Source organism: Dromiciops gliroides, chromosome 1 (genome assembly GCF_019393635.1).
Source record: "Dromiciops gliroides isolate mDroGli1 chromosome 1, mDroGli1.pri, whole genome shotgun sequence".
Taxonomy (NCBI): domain Eukaryota; kingdom Metazoa; phylum Chordata; class Mammalia; order Microbiotheria; family Microbiotheriidae; genus Dromiciops; species Dromiciops gliroides.
In genome coordinates, this window is record NC_057861.1 from 742429555 (window position 1) to 742452461 (window position 22907).

The 22907-nt window shown below is 38.3% G+C and overlaps 1 protein-coding gene across 6 annotated transcripts in view; it reads right to left on the bottom strand.

Annotated features, from left to right (window-relative positions):
• Nucleotides 1-22907, bottom strand: part of LOC122741032 (sarcolemma associated protein) — a 140782-nt gene that overhangs the window by 34014 nt on the left and 83861 nt on the right. For all 6 annotated transcript variants that reach the window (XM_043984076.1, XM_043984103.1, XM_043984068.1 and 3 more), the window contains exons 9-11: nucleotides 21717-21854; nucleotides 18579-18747; nucleotides 1245-1304 (exon numbers count right to left, since the gene is read on the bottom strand). In XM_043984076.1, the coding sequence (XP_043840011.1) occupies nucleotides 1245-1304; nucleotides 18579-18747; nucleotides 21717-21854 (367 nt within the window). The remainder of the gene's footprint in view (nucleotides 1-1244; nucleotides 1305-18578; nucleotides 18748-21716; nucleotides 21855-22907) is intronic.

The following is a 22907-nucleotide window of genomic DNA, read 5'->3' on the forward strand; positions in this document are numbered from 1 at the left end:
AGGCACTTAATAAATGCTTACTGGCTTGGCCTGACTTTTGCATATACAGACTAATTCTTTTACACCAGAAAGGAATGTCCAAGATGCCAATTCTACCGTGCAGATGAGCACAGGCTTTCAAGTCTGAGGTCTATAAGAAAATGACAACTAAGAGGAGTTTCCAGCCCACTAACACTTGACTTTAGATATTCAGTTTTACTTTCTATTAGATCTATTTGTGCATGCTACTGAACCATGTAGCTCTGAAAGCTGGTAGGAATTTCTCTAAGGTTTTCATAAACCTTTATTCATAAAGTTGTGCTGTTTTTAATAATAAGCCAAAAGCATACTTTGTGCCACTCCATGAAATTTTCCCCCCGAAACATGAAGCAGCGGGATAGTCTTCCTGAAGACTTATTTATTCAATAAGGTTTGTCTTTCCCTTTTAAAGCGTCAGGCTTTCAAACAGACTTAATTTCAATAGCTTTTAAGAAGATGAAGTAAAGGCTATTTTAAAATCTGTTCTCATTACCCATCAAGAGGAAATAAACTACCATATATGCTAAAAATAGCTCACTATTCTGAAACCTAAGCCTTGTATGCCAGCATGATGCTAGGTACAAGGGCCCTATGCATTCTTTTCCCATATATGGCATTCCTTGTTTATAAAAGTGAAGAAAATAAAAGGCCACACATTTGAAATAAAAACCAACTTTTAGGTATTTATCCCTGAAACAGCATTAGCATACTTTCAAATAATGTAATATTTTAAAAACACGATCTTAAATTATGACAATTTTTTCTCTTTTTGTTAGATAATACATTTAATTTCAATATGATTTGGGCTCAAAGAGCCGGAGGACTTTATAGTTATGGGCTAAAAATGAAGGCTCTGATCTGAAGGGGAAACAGAACCAGACCAGGGCTAATGAAGTTTCACAGTAAGTGAGTCTGAACCAAGATATTCCAAACCTTTAGTGGAAAGTGCAAAAAACAATAAATGACTTTTAAAACAATTAGTTAATCAGGTTATGTATGTACACACATTTTTATGGAAAAAGAAATAACGACTTCGAAAGAAAGATTATCCTAATGTCGATTGGTACAGGAACATGATTTAATGCTTTCATTGGCTCACATTACTTTAATAACCTGTTTGAAACCAATAATGGGTTAAGATAGTATATGAACTTCAGAATATATAAAATTTCACTATTCAAGGAACTCTGAAAAATTAAGTCAAACGAAAGCGCAAAAAGGCTTACCTTTTGAAAGCTTTGTTTCTTCGACCACTTTGGTTAGATGCCCCTCGTCTATGAGCTTGTCTGCCAAAGAAAATAAATGTTACCATCCAAGCTCAAATTGAGCGAGCCTTTCTGTCCGCAGCTATGCAGTTCACATTCCATGACCAAATTTAAAGCTGATAATATTACTCATACTTATTACCAAGCTCAAACAAAAATCTGTAGCTGGCAGAGCAATTTAGACAATGACCAAGCAACCGCACTCGTTTAAAACATAAGAGGTAAAACATTTTGAAATATTTTTTTTTCTCTTCATTGGGTATTCACTAGATTAAAAGCCTCCAAGGAGCTGACTAATAGGGTGCCTTTTTTTCAGTTACTTTTTAAAAGAGCTTAAGAATAAATTAAAGCATTACGTTAATGAAAGAATATTTCCAAAAAAGGTCTCCTAAGTGAAAAAAGTTCAGGGCCAACAAGTTAAGACTAAAGAGGTTATACTTGTTCCACTTTCTGCAATACAGCTCTGATTAGGGAGCTGAAAGAAAACCATAATTGTCCCAGTTAAATGGAAGACAGCTATTTAAAAGGAAAAAGGGGGCATCTTTTTATGAAGCACACTTTTGTCCCCCTCCCTTTTTTGGTAAAAGAAGCCTCATTATTTCTGAGATCAGATTTTTATACATCAGCTACTTTTTTCATATAACCAAAATAATTTCACCGAGGATTTTGGGTTGCATTGTTTCTACATACATGCATTGGCCAAAGCAATACAAAGAGGGAATGGCTTTTCAAATTCTGGACCATGTCAGAATGTTAGGAATGTAGGATTTTCTTCAAAGAGGAACACAAGATATGCACAATTTATCTTCTCCCACCCCTCCTCCAAATCTGCCCATTCCTGTCGGAGCTACAGTCCCATCCTTCCTCTCTCCAGGCCTGCAATCTGACCCCTCTTGCCCTCTCCTCCCACACACTGTTGCCACACCTTGTGGATGGATATTTTTTCCACATCGGTTCCCTTTCCTCCATTCCCACGAGCACCAGACCTTCTGCCTGGGATACTGCAATAGCCTCCTCCTATCCAGTTTCTATGGAGCTGCCCCAAACATCTCCCTGAAGCATATGGAATCGAGTCACTTCTCCGCTGCACCCTCTTTACTTCTCTGCCTGCCACTTCAATTGCTATCAGTCTGGCTTTGGTCTAACTTTGAGACTCATTGTGTTGTGATGCTTTAACTCCATCTCCTGCCTTTGAGACTCAGCAGAGATGGTCCCAAATATCTGAAATGCTTCTCCTCCCTCTTCCTAAGAGCAGGCTCTCTCAGAATCCTGAGATTCCATCAGGGCTCAGGCTCAGTGATGGCTTTAGGCATCCCCCTAGTTGTCGGGTGCTCTCTTCTACACCCTGTAGTACTTACAGAGTGGCAGAGTCAACAACAGGTCAGAGCGAGACATTCTTCTAGCCCGAGACAACACAGGAGGTTGGAAAGGGAGGTTTGTGATACTGGGGACGAGGCCGGCCCAGAGTCCATGTGGGTGAAACACCAGTTATGGAATAGGGTAGTGGGGGACAGAAGCACCAGAAACTTAGTAAAGGGGCATGGCAACTGTTCAGAAAGAGATGACAGTACACCCTTGTGCTAGCACTGAACACAGGACCAGATGCTGTTTGGCAATATAGAAAGTGGGTGGTGGGAATGAGTTGATTATGTTGGGATGGTGTAAAAAGAAATGGATTGGGGCAGCTAGGTGGCATAGTGGATAAAGCACCAGTCCTGAATTCAGGAGGACCTGAATTCAAATCCAACTTAACTAGCTGTGTGACTCTGGGCAAGTCATTTAACCCTCATTGCCCTTGAGGAAAAAAATGGATAGGAAAGAATGAGGGATGCCCTGGGAGAAACAAGAGGAAGAATGAGGAAAATTGTCTCACATAAAAGAGGCATGCAAGGAAGAGCTTTTATAGTGGAGAGGTAAATTAGGGGGCAGGGGACAATGCTTGAACCTCACTCACATCTAAATTGGTTCTAAGAAGGAAAAATATATCTACATACTTTTATTGGTAACAGAAATCTATCTTACTCAACAGGGAAGTAGGAACAGAAGAAGATAAAAGAAAAGGGGGGAGGGTGACAAAAGGGAGGGCAGATAAAAGAAGGCAGTGGTTCAGAAGCAAAACAGACTTGAAAGGAGGAACAGGACAAAAAAGGGAAAGTATAAAAAGCAAAGAAAAAATAGAATATAAGGAAATGCAGAATTAATAATCATAACTGTGAATGTGAATTGGACAAATTCACCCATAAAATGGAAACAGAAGAAGGGATTAGAAACCAGAACCCAATATGTTGTTTAAAAGAAACACACTTGAAACAGACACAGAGTTTAAAATAACGGGCCATGGAAGTATAGATTAAAAGCTAATTAGAAACTAAATAATCTAATCTGAAAGAAAGGGTGAGTCAAAGAACAAATCAGTGAAACAATAAATAATTTCATTAAAGAGAATGACAACAATGAGAAAACATCCCAAAATTTGTAAAACACAGCCAAAGCTGTGGGAAAAAAAAAGCTTAGGGGAAAATGTCTATCTTTAAATGGGTACATCAATATAAGACAGAAAAAGCAGATCAATGTATTGGGCATGCAACCCAAACCAACCAAAACTAAACCAAAACAAACAAACAAAAAATGTTAAAAGGAAAGAAACTAGAAAAAATAATTTAAAATCCCCAATTAAAGACCAAAATGGAAATACTGAAAATTAAAAGATAAAACTGAAAGTTAAAAAAAAGCCATTAAACTAATAAATAAAACAAGGAGCTAGTTTTAGGGGGAAAACAAAGTAGGTAAACCATTGGTTAATTTGATGTTAAAAAAAAAAAAAAGGGGCAGCTGGGTGGCACAGTGGATAGAGCACCAGCCCTGGATTCAGGAGGACCTGAGTTCAAATGTGACCTCAGACACTTGAAACGTACTAGCTGTGTGACCCTAGGCAAGTCACTTAACCCCAACTGCCTCACCAAAAAAAAATAAAAAGAAAAAAGAAAGAAAACCAAATTACTAGTACCAAAAATGAAAAGGATGAAGGTACCATCAATGAAGATGAAATTAGAAGTGCCCAATTAAATGTCAGTCAGACTGACAACCTAAGTGAAATGGATGAATATTTGCAAAAATATAAACTGCCCACATTAAAAGAAATTGAACAATCATCCATGAGCTCCATTAAAAAAAAAAAAATCCCCAGTATCAGAGGGATTCACAAGTAAATTCTGCCAAACATTTAAGGAGCAATTAATCCCCAAACTATATAAATTATGGGGAAAAAAAGTAAAAAAGGAGTCCTACCAAAATCCTTTTATGATACAAGTATTATTTTGATACTTAAACTAGGGAAAATAAAAATAGAGAAAGAAAACTATCGACCAATTTTCTTAATGAATATCAGTGCAAAATTTTTAGTAAATATTAGCAAGAAGATAATAGCAATATATCATAAAGATCATACACTATGACCAGGAATACAGGGCGAGCTCATAAATCTATCAGTATAAGTGACCATATCAATAACAATAACAACTAAATCATATGATTATATCAATAGATAAAGAAAAAGGACTGGACAAAATACAACACTCACTCCTATTAAAAATACTTAGAAAGCACAGGAAATCAATAGAATCTTTCTTTTCTTTTCTTTTTTTCAGTGAGGCAATTGGGGTTAAGTGACTTGCCCAGGGTCACACAGCTAGTCAGTGTTAAGTGTCTGAGGCCGGATTTGAACTCAGGTACTCCTGACTCCAGGGCCGGTGCTCTATCCATTGAGCCACTTAGCTACCCCTAGAATCTTTCTTAAAATGATAAGTACTTTCTATCTAAAACCAAAAGTAAGTTATGATCCGTAATAGGGATAACTTTTAAGACTTTCCAATAAGATCAGGAGCGAAACAATTAACAACTTTATCACAGTTAGAGTATATAAAATAAACCCCAATAAATCATTAGCATTTCTATATAGTACCAACAAAACCCAGCAGGAAAAGACAAAAGAGAAATTCCATCTAAAATAACTGCAGATAATATAAAATTGGGAGTCTACCTGCCAAGATAAACCCAGGGATTATATGAACACAATTACAAAACAATTTTCACACAAATAAAGATAGATCTAAGCAAATGGAGAAATATTAATTACTCATGAGTAGGCTGAGCTAAAATAATAAAAATGACATTCTATAGAGCTAGAAAAAATTGTAACGAAATTCATCTGGAAAAAACAAAAGATGAAGAATATCAAGGGAATCAATGGAAAAATGTGAAGAAGGCTTCCTAGTAGTTCCAGATTTCAAACTATATTTCAAAGTGGTAATGATCAAAAGAATCTGGTACTGGCTAAGAAACAGAGAAATAGATACACAATATGCAATAGTAAATTAACATAGCCATCTAGTGTTTGATAAACCCAAAGAATTAAGCTTTTGGGGTAAGAACTCACCACTTGACAAAAACCGCCGGGAAAACTGGAAAGGAGTTTGGCAGAAACTAGGAATGGATAGACCAACATCTCAAACCATATACCAAGATATGGTCAAAATAGATAAATAATTTGGACGTAAAGGGTGATATCATAAGTAAATTAGGTGAGTTCAAAAAACTGTCACTGTCAGATCTATAGGTAAGGGAAAAGTGGATGGCCAAATGAGATAGAGGGGATTAAGGGAAGCAAAATAGGTCATTCTGATTACATGAAATTAAAAAGCTTTCATACAAACAAAATTAAAACAGCCAAAATTAGAAGGAAAACAGAACAATGGGGGAAATGTTTATAGCAAGCTTCTTTGATAAAGGCCTAATTTCTCAAATACATAGGGACAGGGAACTGAGTAAAGCATTTTAAAAAACGTTTATTGATTGATTAAACACTTTTTCAATGATAAACAGATATGAACCTCCACACTGGGATTATTTAAATCAGGAAATGGGGAAAAAGGATTGAGATAGAAAGCTTCATCTAGTTTCTTTGTTGTTTGCTCCATTCCCCCCCCCCCCCCCATCCATCATTGAGCCAAAGAATCCTGGAAGGAAAGGTTCTGGAAAAATGAAGACTGGAATGCAGATAACACTGGATGTTTTTCTGAAAGACCAACTTCTAAAAATTATTTTGAAGGTCTGCATACTGGCCATCAGGAACTGATGGAAACTAAAAGGCCTAAGGCAGATCTCACCTCTAAATAGACCCCTGTGACTTCTACTCAGCTAGCTAATTGCCCTTTGTTCTCAAAGCTTGGTCTCTGAAGCTAAAGATTGTTCTTTCAGAGAGAAAAAAAATCTTCATAACTAATGTTAGGAATCAACAGATCTTTCTCCTTGTGGAGAAAAAGGTGACTGAGGGTTTTTCCCTTGTCCAATGCTGAGTGTAAGGCTCAGGCCTCCAACCCAAAAGATGGCTGACTCCGCTTTTCCTCTTCTGGGAAAAGTTAGAGCTTCTCAGCTGATAACTTTAGCTGCAGCCAGAAGGCAGAAGCCTAGACCAGCTCTATAACCACTGGCCCAGAGTAGCCATGTGAACAAGAGCATGACTGAGTACCACCCAGTAGAGACTCCACACACTATAACAACAGCAGGAGGCTCAGCCATGATGGCAGCTAAGAGCAGCCCCATCACACTTGCTTGGTGTTTGGTTTTTGGTGAGGCAATTGGAGTTGTGACTTGCCCAAGGTCACAAAGCTAGTAAGCCCACTTGATTGTTACATGTATAGGAAGCCCTACACACAGAGTTCCTAATCCTCTCAGGCCAAGTCAAGTCAGTAAGCTTTTGTTAAGCCCTTTCTATGTGCCTCTTACTGTGCGGAGCACAGGGGATACAAAGAAACGCAGACCCAGTTCCTGTTTATGGACCTCAAAGCTCACTGGCCCCATTAAGAGTGTGTACAAACATGACTAATGCAGAAATAGGTTTAATGTGCTTGTACATATATAACCTATATCAGATTGTTTTCTGTCTTGGGGAGCTGGGAAAGAAGGGAGGGAGGGAGAAAAATTTGCAACTCAAAATCTTATAAAAACAGAAGTCGAAAATTATCTTTACATGTAACTGGAAAAAGACAAAATACAACTGAGATGGGGGGAGGGAGAAGAGTGTGTATATTTGGGGAACAGCAAGCCCTAGATGGCTGAGGAACTGTAACTTTTCTCATTATGCTACATTATTAAACACAACTGCTTTGAATTCATTATGTTTTCTGACTGACTGAAAAAAAAAGACCAGTGGGAAACTTGTGAATTCTAACTTATTTAAGTGGTTGTGAACCACTAAATAACCTGAATAGGATATAGCTTTTCTAGGGGCTGCATGTGGGAGATGGTGCAGGGGCTCTATAAATAGGAGCAAAATATAATGTGAGGAGTCAGAAACACTTCCTAACTGGGAGGATCACACAACTCAATGCAATCAAACAAATATATGCTAAGGACTCATCATGTGGTAGGACCCAAAAGTCAAAAGGGAAATTTAACATTCTTTTTTAAAATAATAATAATAATAATAATAAACATTGAGTTCCAAATTGTATTGATCCCCCCAAAATTCTTTCCCAGTTTTACTCTTTCCATATAATCTTGGTTACATTAGCTTGTGCAAAACTAATGGTTTTTTTAAAAAGTAAAAAACATTTTTATTTATAGTTTGAGGTTACAATTTTTTCCCCTCTTTCCCTCCTCCCTCCATGAGGGAATAAGTAATCAGATATAGGTTATACATGTATAATTACATAAAAGATTACCATATTAGTAATTTTTATAAGAAAATTTATAAGAAAAAACTGAAAAGTGAAAAATAGCATGTTTCAGTCTGTGTCCCATCAATATCAGTTCTTTCTTTGGCAGTGGATAGTCCTTTGGGATAGTCTTGGATCATTGTATTGTTAAGAATAGTTAAGTCTTTCACAGTTCTTCATCAAACAATATTGCTGTCTCTTTGCACAATGTTCTCTTGGTTCTGTGCAAAAGCTTTTAAATTTTATATAATCAAAATTATCTATTTTACATTTTATATTGCTCCCTATATCTTCTTTGGTCCTAAATTCTTCCTCTGTCCATAAATCTGACACATAAATTATTCATGATCTCTTTTTTCTTTGGGGGGTGGGGGGTAGGAAAGAGGTGAAACAATTGGGGTTAAGTGACTTGCCCAGGGTCACACAGCTAATAAGTGTCAAGTGTCTGAGTCCAGATTTGAACTCAGGTCCTGCTGACTCCAGGGCCAGTGTTTTATTTACTGTGCCGCCTAGATGCCCCTCCATGATCTCTTAATTTGCACATGGTATCTATCACCCTTTATATGTAAATCATGTATCCATTTTGATGAAAAATGCTATCCACCTCCAGAGAAAGAACTGATGAATGTAGATTGCAGCATACTTTTAAAAAACTTTATTTTTCTTGGTTTATTTTGCAACATGGCTTATATGGAAAATACATTTTGCGAGATTTCACAATATCAACATCAAATTGCTTGCCTTTTCAAGGATAGGGGACTGATAGGAGGGAGGGAGAGATCTGGAACTCAAAAATTTTAAAAATGAATGTTAAACAATTTTTACATGTAATTTAGAAATATTTAATGAAACAAATAAAAATGTATTTTAAAAAACACACCAGGGGGCAGCTAGGTGGCGCAGTGGATAGAGCACCGGCCCTGGAGTCAGGAGGACCTGAGTTCAAATCCAGCCTCAGACACTTAACACTTACTAGCTGTATGTCCCTGGGCAAGTCACTTAACCCCAATTGCCTCACTAAAAAAACCCAAACCAAACCAAAAACACACACCAGGAAATTCAGGGAAAGATAATGAGTTCTACAGTAGATTCCTGTAGAGCAGCATACATATAGATGGCTATATCCAGCAGGTAATGCAGGATGAGAGTTTGGCAGAGAGCTGAGAGCTAGATATTTAGATTTAGAAATCATCTGCTTGGAGAGGATAACAGGGCACACAAAAGCTACGAAAATGATCTGGAAGTGGGTATAGAAAGAAATGGGAGAATTCCAAAGAGAGCATGGAAAATTGTGGGTAGGAAATGAAGAAAGAGGTACAAAGGCATCTAAAGAGTGGTCAGATGGCGAGGACAACCCAGTGAGAGCAGAATCACAAAAACCCAGGAACAAGAGAGTTGTCTAGGGAAAGGAGGAAGTCAGAGTAGCAAAAGCTGATGAGAAATAGAGGGTGTAAGGAGGAATTTATCATAGATTGTGATTACTCTTTTGGACATCTTGCTGTAATTGTTACAATTTAACTGAAAATGTTGGCATCAATCTTCATTAATTATAGTCTTAGGGAAAGTCTTGGTTTTAGTTTTCTTTGCTTTAGGTTTTAGGATCAACCCCGCCTCAACCCCCCATCCCAGGATATGAGGGTTAAGTGACTTGCCCAGGGTCACTATAGAAAAATGAACACAAAAAAATTCTGCTTCTAAACATTATTGCACTGTAACAGCTTCCCCCCCAACATTCTGTTTCCTACCACCATCTCTTTGCCCAAGTGTTCCCTTATGGCTAGAATGCCCCCTACCATCTTGGTCACACAGAATTTCTAGCTTCCAAGAAAACAATGTGTGTGACCCCTTTAACCTAAGACTTTTCCTGATCACTCTCAGTTATCAGCTCTCTCACTTCTCAAATCCTTTCCATTTACCTGGGCCAGCAGCTGAGGGGGGAGGAGACAACCAGGAATGGGAGTAACAGGAAAGAGCAAGAGTCACATATTTGCATTTACAGATTTTTTTTAAAGGCCTGAGGTAATGTAAGTTCCACATGACAGTTTAAGAAAAAGGAAAAGCGCCCCCCCAAAAGAAAAGAAAATTGACCAAGCATCTATTAATGAAAATCTGAGAATGACCTAGAAGGAATCCTCAACTCTTCCTTCCAGTTTCTCTAGCTGCCAAATAGTCTGTCCTACCCCTGTGATCCATCTCTTAGGGTCTCCCCTCACTGTCACTTACCCAAACCATATCTTGTTCTGGCCTTAGCACCTCCAACCAGCAGTTCTTTCACCTGACAACTTTCTCTTCTCCATCTGGATGCCACAGTGGTATTTCTAAAGCTATTTCTTATGTCTAGCTACATCATCCCCTTGCTCAAATACCTTATGAAGTTCCCTGCATGGATATGGAAACAGATGACCTTGGTTCTAATCCCAGCTCTGCTGTTTACTACTGGGAGAATAATCCTGGGCAAATTATTTAACTTCTCCACATTTCCATTTCTCACTTGTAAAATAAGATGACAGGACTAGGTGACATTTAAGGGAGTTTCTAATTTTAATTCTATCACATTACTTTATTGGGAAGAAACATGGAATGAACTCAGATCATTTTAACACAAGGCAGTGCATGATGAAAGCAAAGCAGAGTCAGAAAAAAGGGTTACAAGAAAACTGGAGTAGAGAGAAAATCACCAATCACCATGGTGCAAGGTTTCTCATTTATGACAAGAAAAATGTTTTGCATGACTTTATATGTATAATGGGTATCACACTTCTTGCCTTCTCAATGTGTGGGGAAGGGTGGAGGGAGGGAAAGTTTGGAACTGAATAAAATTATAAAAATAAAAACGGGGAGAAAATGAAATATTATAACTAAAGGAAACTGGATACCACTACACAACTTCCCAGCTACCAAACCTGAGAAAAGAAAATAGATGGCTATTGGATTTTTAAAATAACTTCACAAGGGAATTCTTGGTATTTCTACTAAGTTCAGCAACTTTAAAACAAGGATTACTTGGGGCAGCTAGGTGGTGCAGTGGATAGAGCACCGGCCCTGGAGTCAGGAGTACCTGGGTTCAAATCCGGCCTCAGACCTTGACACTTACTAGCTGTGTGACCCTGGGCAGGTCACTTGACCCCAACTGCCTCACTAAAAAAAAAACAAAAAACAAAAAACAAGGATTACTTTAGGATTTGACTCTACAAATCAGCTGTGAGTATAAGGATTACCATTCTTCAATGCCTTGTTCTGAAGAAAAGGACAACAATTTGTCAATAGGCAATTAAAATGTGTACTAGGCCCTTGCCCTGTCTTTAGGCCTCCAGTCTCTGTCTTCTCCCATGCAATTCTGACCCCACTTCAAGATCAAGCTTCCTTACAACCAATCATCTTTTCAAGCTCTGTGGCCTGGCATTCTTTACATTCTTATTATTTCTCTTTATAATATTACAGAGGGGGCAGCTAAGTGGCGCAGTGGATAAAGCACTGGCCTTGGATTCAGGAGGACCTGAGTTCAAATCCAGCCTCACTTAACTAGCTGTGTGACCCTAGGCAAGTCACTTAACCCTCACTGCTCTGCAAAAATAAAACAAACAAAAAAAAAACACAAAACATATAATATTATAGAGAGTTTCACTGTAGCAAACGTATAGTGCAGGAAGAATAAACAGGGTACAGTAGTGAAGAGTTCTTCACAGTTGTGATCATGGAGAGAAGGGAAGAGATGCAGGAGCTGTAGCATTAAGGAAGGAGTCAAAAGGATTCCAAAGACTAGGGGACTAAAAGGCTCACCCCCCAATAGATAAATATTCAAAGTATATAAACAGTTCTCAAAACGAGAACTTCAAGTTACTGTCACTACTAATAAGAATAACTCACACCACAAGGCCCTTGACAACTGGCCAAGACGACAAAAGATGGCACTAGCCCATTCTGGAGGAGCTGTGGACAGACAGGCACACTAAGGTTGTTATGAGAGCTCTGAATTAATAAGACCAATATTCTGGAAAGCAATTGGGAATTATGCAAATACAACGACTAAAATGGCCATCTGGAGCCAGAGATTCGATTGCTAGGTATGTGCCCTTAGGAAGACAGTGAGAAGAAGAAAGGCTGTGGAACATCATTTTTGTGTGTGTCAGCAAAGAACTAAAAGCAAAGGAGAAAAGCTACACAAACGATCGTACGGCCACGATGTTATATTACTGAGCTATAAAAGAGCACTAGCGTGAAGACCACAGAGATGCAGGTGAAGACTGACAGGAGCGGATACAGAGTAAGCAGAACCAGGAAAAGAATATACACCGAAGATGCAGCAATGAAACAGAATGGAGAGCAAAGCAACCCCAAATGAGCACAGAGCTCTAAGATGTCTCCCTCCCCCACACCCCTTTAGCAGAGGAGGAACACTGCATATGAGGTACAACATTCTTTTTTCCCTTTTCCTCCTGTTTTAAGGGATGGCTGGAGGAAGAAATACCACGGAAAATGGAGGTAATGTAAAAACAAAGACTAGATATCAATAAAAATCTAATGCACAATCTAAGTGGCTGGGAACGAGGTGGAAAGCTCCAGCTAAGATGGTCCACTTAGCAGAGGTGAGCTCAAAGAAAACCAGCCCAGCTTTGCACCCGCCAATGGGACGTCCAGGCCAAGACATCAGAGATAGCCAGTGATGAAGAAATCGGGCTAAGCAAGGGTTATCTAGCCATATTTTACATGTCAAAGAGAGATTAACTTATTTTTATTTAGAGAAAAGCTGAGTGGATTCACTGAAGAAAATTTATGGGAATACAGTGAGTAGAGTGACCCAGGATAGTGAGACATGGGAGATGGACGGGCTTCAATCTGTACCAGTGTAGGGTGTGGCCTCATCAATAGAAGCAATGATCCACCAAAATACCTGCCCACACAAATGAAGCTGACTCAGCCAAAGGGCACCCAAAAAAGGAGAGCAACATCATTTGGCTAAGGGAGCTCTTTTCCCTCTACTTCCCTACTTCTTTTCTTAATGGGATCTCAGTGCAATGGGAGAACACACAACAAGCACAAAACATGCTTGCCAAGTCACCATCCGGGGACTCAATGTCCCTCTTGGTCAACAGGCTTCCAAGTTCTCCTTTCAGGTCACACTTTGCCTCTGAATACCGATCCTCACTGCTACTACAAGCATCTCTTCCTCAAATACCATCCATCCCTCATTCTTGCACGGTCCTTTCCCTGACTGTATGTGAGTGGTGCACAGACCTTCTACAGGTTACAGTCCTGCTTGCTACAAGACAACAATGAATTCATCAAAAAGGCAACTTAGCAAAGTTCATTTTTACAAAAGGACCAATGCAGATAAGAGGACTTCACTCTTTCAATGTGTGATGTTGCCCCCTAAGGGGGAAAAAATGCTAAACAGAAGAGGAATCGAAAACAGTGAAAACTAATGAAAAGAAAGTCAGCCAGTGGGGAAACCCCCATTAATTATCCAATACAGTTAGAACTGCACAGCCAACAGCATCATCTAAGGATCAAGGGTGACGGCAGTGGCTGACATTTACCTGAAGCTTTAAAGTTAGCAAAGCATTTACCTCCACGATCTCCTATTTCAGAACTCGAAGTATATATAACAATGTTCCTAACTCTCCAAGCATTCCAACCTGCTTTTAACCTCAAAGAGAGCTACCCATTTCCTATTAACATTTGGTTAAAGAACTCACAGCCTCTACCCCATAACCTTGTCTACTCGCACTAGATTTATTTGGTCAACATAAACCACAGGCTTCATGGTAGAGAGTCCCAATCAGCCATGCTCTCCCTAACAAGTTCTTCTTCCAATCAATTCTCATCTGAACTGAGTGAAAACGATGATGGTCCATGGTTTAGGCAGAGAAACATGAGCAGGTTCCCAAGGGTCTGTGAGCTTTCTCTCATTAACAACCGCCACACTTCACAGAGGTTGTTCCTGGAGGCTCACAATTAGTGTGAAGTCACTACTCTTGGTGCTGTTGTCACCCATTTTACAGATGAGGAAAAAGGCTCAGAAAGGTCACCCCCATAGCCAAGGGCACATAGGTTTTCCTAAGTCCAGCTATTTATTGACTATGACGTGAGACTACTGCTTGTGTCTGCTGCCCAAGGATCAGAATGACTAAACATAGAGAAGCTAGTGGTGACGAGTCCTGGGGAAGAGGACACGCACACGGATTGACTCAGGAATCATTCAAAGTGGCCAAGTCCTCTTCTGAATGAGGTGACACAAATGTGCTGGATAAGAAGACAATCAAAACTCAAACAATGTATGTATATAGATATATAGATAGATAGATAGAACCTATATCAGATTACCTGCTGTCTAGGGGAGGGGGGAGGGAGGGAGAAAAATCTGAAATTGGAAAGCTTGAATAAACAAAAGTTGAGAACTATCTTTACATGTAACAGAAAAAATAAAATACCTTATAGTTTAAAAAATCTCAAACAATGAGCTGAGATGGGATCCTTTTGTATTTAAAATGACATTTACTTATTTCTTCTAAGAGTTCTGGTTTCTTTTAATAGTTTTAATATATTTTCTTTAAAATATTTTTAAAAAACTAAATGTTGATCATTTCAAGGAGACACAATGCTATGTGAAACAGTGATCTAGGGTCCCAAAGGAACAAAGTTCTAAATGGTCACAACCCTAACAATTTAGGATTTTACATCCTGACAATAAAGATCAGTAACACTGCATTACCGAAGTACGATCACGCAATGTGACACTGCTCAGGCAGCTTCATACAACGCAAGTCTAAATAGTACTTCAAGCCAGGTTTAAGCTGAACTAAATAGAAAATTATCACAAAAAACATACTTAGTAGAATACTTTGATTTCACTAGTCTTAAAAAAAACCAGATTCATTGGTGCTTAAAATAATCTCACACTCTTCGAGCAAGATAGGTCGCCCTGGGCAAAAGCTTCAACTCCAGATGGCCCCCGACTCCTCGCATGAGGAACCCAGGAAAAGCTGACTCATTCCAGGAAGGCTTCCCCACCTAGAAGAGGCTGCCAGGCGGGTGCTCCATAGTGCCAGAACCCAGAATTGCCTCATGCTATGATGAAGCATTAGGGTGAGCTGAGTTTCCTCCAGCTTTTAGCGGGTGGTTCTCTTGAACGGATATGGTAAGAATACAGATCTAGCTCTCAAAGCTATTCTAGAAATATTGGGTCGCCAGTCCTGCATCCCTTCAATAAAAGAAGACTCACACCTAGCCTCAGGACCTGGCTTCACATCACTGCTTCAGATTCTTGCACTCTTCAGCCTTCCCTCAAAGGGTAATTTAAACACATATTGTGACCTTGTTCAAAGGGCTGGAACAAGTGGGGCTGCTCATTCAGGTGATGCCATTTTACAAATAGGGGCACACAGTGAGTGACAACTATGTGAAAAGTCCAAGATGGGCCCAATTCAGGCTCAGCTACCTTTGGCAAAGAGAAGTATTGCAGTGAAACTTTTTTTTTTAAAGTGAGGCAATTAGGGTTAAGTGACTTGCCCAGGGTCACACAGCTAGTAAGTGTTAAGTGTCTGAGGCCGCATTTGAACTCAGGTACTCCTGACTCCAGGGCCAGTGCTCTATCCACTGCACCACTATTTGTAGTGTTTTTGTTGTTGTAGTTTTTCTTTTTTGAGGTTTTTCCTTTTTGATATGATTCTTCTCTCATTACATGACTAATGCTAAAATATATTTAATGTGATTGTACATACATAACCTATATCAGATTACTTGCTGTCTTGGGGAGTAGGGAGGGAGGGGAGGGATAGAGAAAAATTTGAAACTAGAAATCTTATAAAAAACAAATATTGAAAATTATCTCTAAATGTAACTGGAAAATAATAAAATATTTATATGGGGAAAAAACAATATCTGTTCAAAAGTCATGAGAATAGGGGATTTTCTTATTAAAAAATTAATTTGCATGCCAAGGAAAAATAGACACATTATCAAAATATCCAAGTAACTATAAGCTTTTAGAAAATACACAGATTTAGCCAGTTTGTTAGCTATGATGACTACGAATGAGTGATAGAAATTTGAACTAAAAAGTGGAATGAATAAAAACTACAGCCTTTAAAAAGGTAACCAAGTTCCACCAAGTGAAACAAGACCAAATTAATTTTTATATCAGTATATTTTACTCTACACAAAGTGTACCAAAAACAGCAAGGAGTAATGAAGTCTAAAAAGCTTTACTGCAAGGATTTCACAATGTTTCTTGAATAGGCAGTAATTATGTTTTCAATTTCCAGTTCTCCTAGAACATATTACTTGTGCTTCTCTTACTAGTACATGTTAAAAAGCCACTGGACTTCACCAAGGATCAGCTGGTGCTCAATAGAACATAGAAGTTCTTTGATATATAGAACAATATTTTCGAATATGTACTCTGTAGAACGTTTATTTTTATGATGGGGGTTTGGGGGAGAGGCAATTGGGTTTAAGTGACTTGCCCAGGGTCACATAGCTAGTAGGTGTCTGAGGTCCTCTCGACTTCACGGTCAGTGCTTTATCCACTGAGCCACCTAGCTCCCCCTAGAAATTCTTTCTTTTTTTCTTTTTTTAATTAATAGGAGATCACTGCTTTAGGAAAATTCCCAGGCTGTAGAGCAGCCACATTTTAGCAATGCTGACAATTTTTAAAAACAAAAAATGGAAGCTAGGTGGCTAGCAGAAGTTGGCCATCTGACTGGGGACAACGTCCCGACCACAATCAGCAAGGGTCTGGGGCCCTGAAGCAGGAACACCAGCTTGTCAGAGAGTAGGGTCACAACCCCAAGAACTAAGTGTGGCTTTCCAAAATTGAATAATGAATGACCCCTAAATCAATGACTGGGCAAGGCCAGGGAAAGCTGTTGGTATTTTTTCTGGGAGAAAGGGAGAGTCACCATAGCCATAGTAAACAAAACATAGCAGGACAAACTAATGGTACAAATATGGGAATTAAACAGAAAAATAAAAATTAATAAAAAAACAAATTTATGAGATTCAGGGAATTTCTTCTTTAATTTGTCTATTGCTTTTAAGTAAAACTATGCTGAGTTCCTTCCTATGCAATAACTAATGCCTATATCTAAAAACAAACCAGAGCATTCAGCCCTAATCTTACAAAGAAAAAGAATGTTTAGTTTTAAAGGCTGGAATCAATCAGGTTGTAAAGTCAGAATCCGAGAAGCTACAAAGAGACTATCTGTCTTTCATTCCAAACATTCTAAACTCGTAAAAAGCCTAGTTTCATTTTCTAGCTAAAAAGAACAGGGAAAGAATGTTATAAAGAAAAAGATTTAATCTTTTCACACTCCCTTTTTTGGTGCTTCCATTAATTTGAGGTAAGAGGTCATCAAGTTGTATCACTAGGATTAAGAAATGGTATCAATTGAGTGAGATGAGCAGAACCAGAAGAACATGTACACAGTATCATCAACATTGAGTGCTGATCTACTGTGATGGACTAGATTCTTCTCACCAATGCAATGGTACAGAAGAGTTCCAGGGAACTCATGATAGAAGAGGATCTCCAAATCCAAGGGAAAAAAAAAAAAGAACTGTGGAGTATAGATGCTGAATGAACCATACTATTTCTTTTGTTTTTGGTACTGTTGTTTTTTCTATTTTGAGGTTTTTCATCATTGCTCTGATTTTTCTCTTATACCATGACTAATGCAGAAAAAGGATTAATGTTATGTGTGTGTGTGTGTGTGTATATATATATATATATATATATATATATATATATATATATATATATATATATATATATATATATATATATATATATATATAATCTATATCAGATTACCTGCTGTCTAGGGGAGGGGGGAGGGAGGGAGAAAAATCTGAAATTGGAAAGCTTGTATAAACAAAAGTTGAGAACTATCTTTACATGTAACGGGAAAAAAATAAAATACTTTATTAATTTAAAAAAAAAAAAGAAATGGTATCATTGCCTGATCAAGGAAAACAAATCTACTTCTTAAACTTATATACAAGGTAACAAATGACCTTGTACTCCTCTCTATTACTTTATTGCTCACAGACTAAACTTCTACCAAACGAACTAGATTTCTTGTAATACACTTGTTTAAAAAAAAATCACTGTTTTGAACAAATAATGATCTGAGAAGCATGGGATTGTGTAACAGGCATGTACCACAACCATAAAACACCCATCAAGAACTGTTTCTCAAGCAAAAAGTCCCAAAGGGCACTTACTCCTGATAAGCACAATTCCTTTGAGAGATTTCAAAACCTAAACACCGATGCCCTCTGGTGGTATGGCATGGTTTTGTTTGTTTGTTTGCTTTTTAAGGTCCTTTAATTCTAAAATAGGGCTCTCCGATAAATCAGTCATTTCCTTTGAAAAGAAAACATTTTGAAATAACCATGGCTAAAAGTGGAGTGACAAAATCCAGCTTTAAATAAGAAATCTAGGCCACACCTACCTACATGTTGAGTTTTCATTTGAAGATTTTCTAACCAGACTGTAGACAAAATGTCAAGAAAGAGATGGTTCACAGAGAAAAAGAGAGCAATACAAGCAGACAATCTTTTCACTTGGCCTGCTTACCCTGGAGGGCCATTAGCCGTTCGTTGGTGAAGTCGTTGTCAGCTTGCAAGGCTTCGATTTTGGCTTGAAGCTCCTGCTCTTTCTCTTCCATTTCATCAATTTTGTGTTGCAATTCCTTTTTTTCAGCTTGTCCCTTTTGCTGGATTTCTTCTTGTCTTCCTTCAGCCGCCTGTTTAAAAAACAAAGAGAAAAACTATAAAGAAATGGACCAGGAAACATTTTTGAATACCTGCACAATCGCCTTGAGCCTCTAACTATTCAAAAGCACTACTTTGTTCAAGTGAAAGTCCAGCCAGTGCTAAGATAGGCCTGTTGGCCAATGGCAGCACTGAAAAACACTGAAAAGTCCAAGCCCAGCTGGCATCCGCCAAATGTATAAGGATAGGTGCACTGAGGGGCATGTGGGAGAATTATGTTGTCTGTCTGAAGCTTCTCCAAGAATGCATTCCTTGGAGCCTGCCCTCTTCTCAGGGCCATTTTCTTGTGTATTTCTTCTTAAAGTTTCCCTCAGCTCAAGTATCTTGCTATATCATGAAGCAAAAATATCTAATGTTCTGTTTGCTTAGTTCAAACATTTATTAAATATGCACTAGTTAATAGGTGTTCATTTATATTTTATTATATTTATTAACACTTTTATTAATAATTGATTAATATTTCATGTTTATAGACATTTATTTATAATTTGGTAAGTGCCCATTATTAATGCCTTCTGGTACAGCATTTGGCTGAATTTAGAACCTCAAGGTAGATTAGATCCTAGCTTCTTTTTTTTGTTTGTTTGTTTGTTGGGGGCGGGGGTGGGGGTGGGGGGGCACGCAATGAGGGTTAAGTGACTTGCCCAGGGTCACAAAGCTAGTAAGTGTCAAGTGTCTGAGGCTGGATTTGAACTCAGGTCTTTCTGAATCCAGGGCCGGTGCTTTAGGTCCAAGCTTCTTAAACTGTGGGTCTCAACCCCACGTGGGGTCATATATCTGAATGTGGGGGTAAAGAAAAATTTTGCGACAGTAAGCAATGTTATATATGCCTATTTTATATATCTATATACCCATAGTCATGTAAAAATTTCTTGGGAGAAAAGGGGTGCAAGTGGAAAAAGTTTAAGAAGTACTGAATTAGGACATACAGACAAGTATGAGAGAAGGCAGAAGAATGTGGCCAGTGGACACAAAGTGTTCTCAGGTCAAAGTGCAAGGATAACTTTGGGGAAGGCAAGTTGGAGAATAGGATAAAAAAGTGCTTTCACTTGAGCTCCATGACAAGCCGCAATTAAGAAACAGCCTCAGAAAGGTAATGGCTTGTTTAGAGTCAAGCAGCTAATCTAAGAGATGGGAACTGAACCTGGGTCCTCCTAAGAAGGTTGGAAACAATCCTCTGTAGGCCAAGCTGCAAAAGGGAGCAAGAGATAGCAGGGCCTGCCCAGAAAGCAGAAAAGGGTGAAATCCAGCTGGCGAGGGAGGGAGGGCCTGGAATAGTAAGTGGTTTATTGTGGCGATAACTGAAGGAGAGACTGAGTAAGAGACTGGGGGGAGGTGAGGGGAGAGGACACTAACTAAAAAGTGAAGAAAAAGGAAAAAAGGCAAGAAATACTGTGGCGGTAGATTTGGCAACTGATTAAATATGGCAAATATACTATTGTGCTATGAAAAATGACCTTGCGAGACTTATATGAACTGATGCAAAGTGAAGTGAGCAGAACCAGGAGAACACTGTACAAAGCAACTATAATATCATCAGCATTACAAGGATCCAAGAAAATTCTAAAGGAATTACAAGGAGAAATTCTATCCACCTCCAGAAACAGAACTGATGGATCTGAAATGCAGACTGGAGCATACTTTTATTTTTTTTGGTTTGGTTCTTTCTTTCTTTCTTTCTTTCTTTGGTGGTCTGTGTTCTCTTTTGCAACATGGCTAATATGAAATACATTTTGCATGACTGCATACATATAACCTACATCAAACTGGTTTACCTTCTCAAGGAGGGGAATTGGGGGGGAAGGAGGGAATTTTTTAAATGAATGTTAAAAAATGTGGCAAATGAGAGAAAAGAAAGCACCAAAGATGCCTCACCCAAGTTTCATGCCTGGGTTAATGGAATAATGATAAAATGATCAACAGCAAAGGAAAGTTTTGGGGGGAGGCAAAGCTTGGGAGACCTTTCTAGACGCTGAGCTTGAGTCATTGCCAGGGTATGAGTCATCGTGGTCATAAACACAGTCATACAAACTCTGGAACAAGCCTCAGAGACTACCCAGGACCCTCAAAATCTCCTGACCATTCAGGGAGGGAGGAGTCAGATGCTTTGCAGGCAAACATAAATGCAGGTTTGGAACTAAGAGAAGAGGCCATAGCTAGGGAGAAGACTGGGAAGTAATCTGAACAGAGGTGATCCTAAAATTTAAGGTCAGAAACAATATCTAATTTTTTTCCAATTACATGTAAAGACAAATTTTAAGATTTTTTTTTAAATTTTGATTTCCAAATTTTCTCCCTCCCTCCCCCATCCCTAAGATGGTACACAATTTGATGTAGGCTATATATATATATATATATACATATATATATATATATATATATATATGCAATCGTGTAGAACACATTTACATATTGTCATGCTATTAAAGAAAAAACAGATCAAATTAAAAAAAACAACCACGCAAAAAGAAAGTGAAAATAGTATGCTCTGATCTGCTTTCAGACGCCATCAGTTCTTTCTCTGGATGTGGAGAGCATTTTCCATCGTGAGTCCTTTGGAAACATATTGGATTGTTGTCTTGCTGAGATTATCTAAGCCATTCATAGTTGATCATTGTACAACATTGCTGCTACTGTGTATACACTGTTTGGGTTCTGCTTGCTTTACTTTGTATCAGTTCATGTAAGTCTTTTCAGGTTTTTCTGAAATCTGCCTACTTACACAGAGAGATTTTCAATGACTTTTCCACAGGATTTCCTCCATCACTATCATGAATTTTATTCTCTGTCTTCAACTTTCAGGGGTCTGTGATGCCAACTAAGCCTCATTTTAGCTGTGACTGTCAAATCCAGACCAGTGTCCAAGAACAGACCACTAGCTGTGTCTACTGTTATGTCCTGAGGGACAGAGAAGCACACCTCCAGGGAGCTCAACACTTACCTTTAGTTTATCAGAGAGATCTTTAATTTCATTAACCGCTCCATTATATTTATTGGCCAATTCTCTTAATTCTTCCTGAGTCCTTTCATTCATTTCTTTCAGGTGGGTACATTCATCTTCAGTATTACTCAGACTTCGCTGAAATCAAGTCACTCATTTAGAATAAAATAAATTCCAACTTCAACTTACAAAAAAACCAGAAAATACATTTATCCAGCTAAATTCTCAGTTTTCACTGGAGAGGGGTAAAGGGGGCCCTTTAATAAATGTCAAAACATGGCACACAAAAGCTCATTTTATACAATGCACTGAAAAAACATAAATGATTTTACATTTACTAGTAAAATTTAAAGGAATTAAATTTTTAAAATCATTCTTTTGTATAAATCTAGATTTTTGTTTATTTGAATTCTCTAAAGTAATCACTGATTGTTGTTTTCAAGTCAGATGAGAATAGAGCATGTCAAGGTAAATATAAAATGAGCTTCAAGAGTCTGAGAAATGAAATTAAAGAAAATTTACAAGTCTATTCTTTTCCCAAAGCAATATGAACAATAAATAAAACCTAATTTAATTCAGTGTTTGTCATAAATCAACAAATGCCATAAATGACTCTTATTTGGAGACTAAATTAAATGTTCTGATTTAAATTTAGTTAATACATGTTCTTGGGAGGGTTTCTAATTCTGAATCTGAAAACAAATAGCTAAGGGAAGAGGTTGTTACTTTTAAACTCTGTATTTTGAAAACAGCTTAAAGTTGCTATTGTTCAATCATTTCGATCCTGTCCAACTCTTCATGACCCCCTTTGGGGTTTTCCTGGCAAAGATATATTGGATTGATTTGCCATCCTTCTCCAGCTCATTTTATAGATGAGGAACTGAGGAAAACAGTTAAGCAACTTGGCCAGGGTCACACAGCTATTAAGTTCCTAAGGGCAGAACTGAACTCAAGTCTTCCCAACTCCAGGCCTGGCCCTCTGTCCACTGCGCCACCTAGCCGCCCCCCAGAAGACATTTTAACATCAACTTTTAAAAAAGAGAGTAAATGATAAGCAAAAGAGGTTGTTAGGTTTGGTTTTGGGGTTGTTTTGTTTTTGGCTTTGCTTATAATAACATTAGGTGTCATCTAACCCAGCTTCCCCGGAAGAGGTTTATCGATCATGTCATATGCTACATGAGATAGTGACTG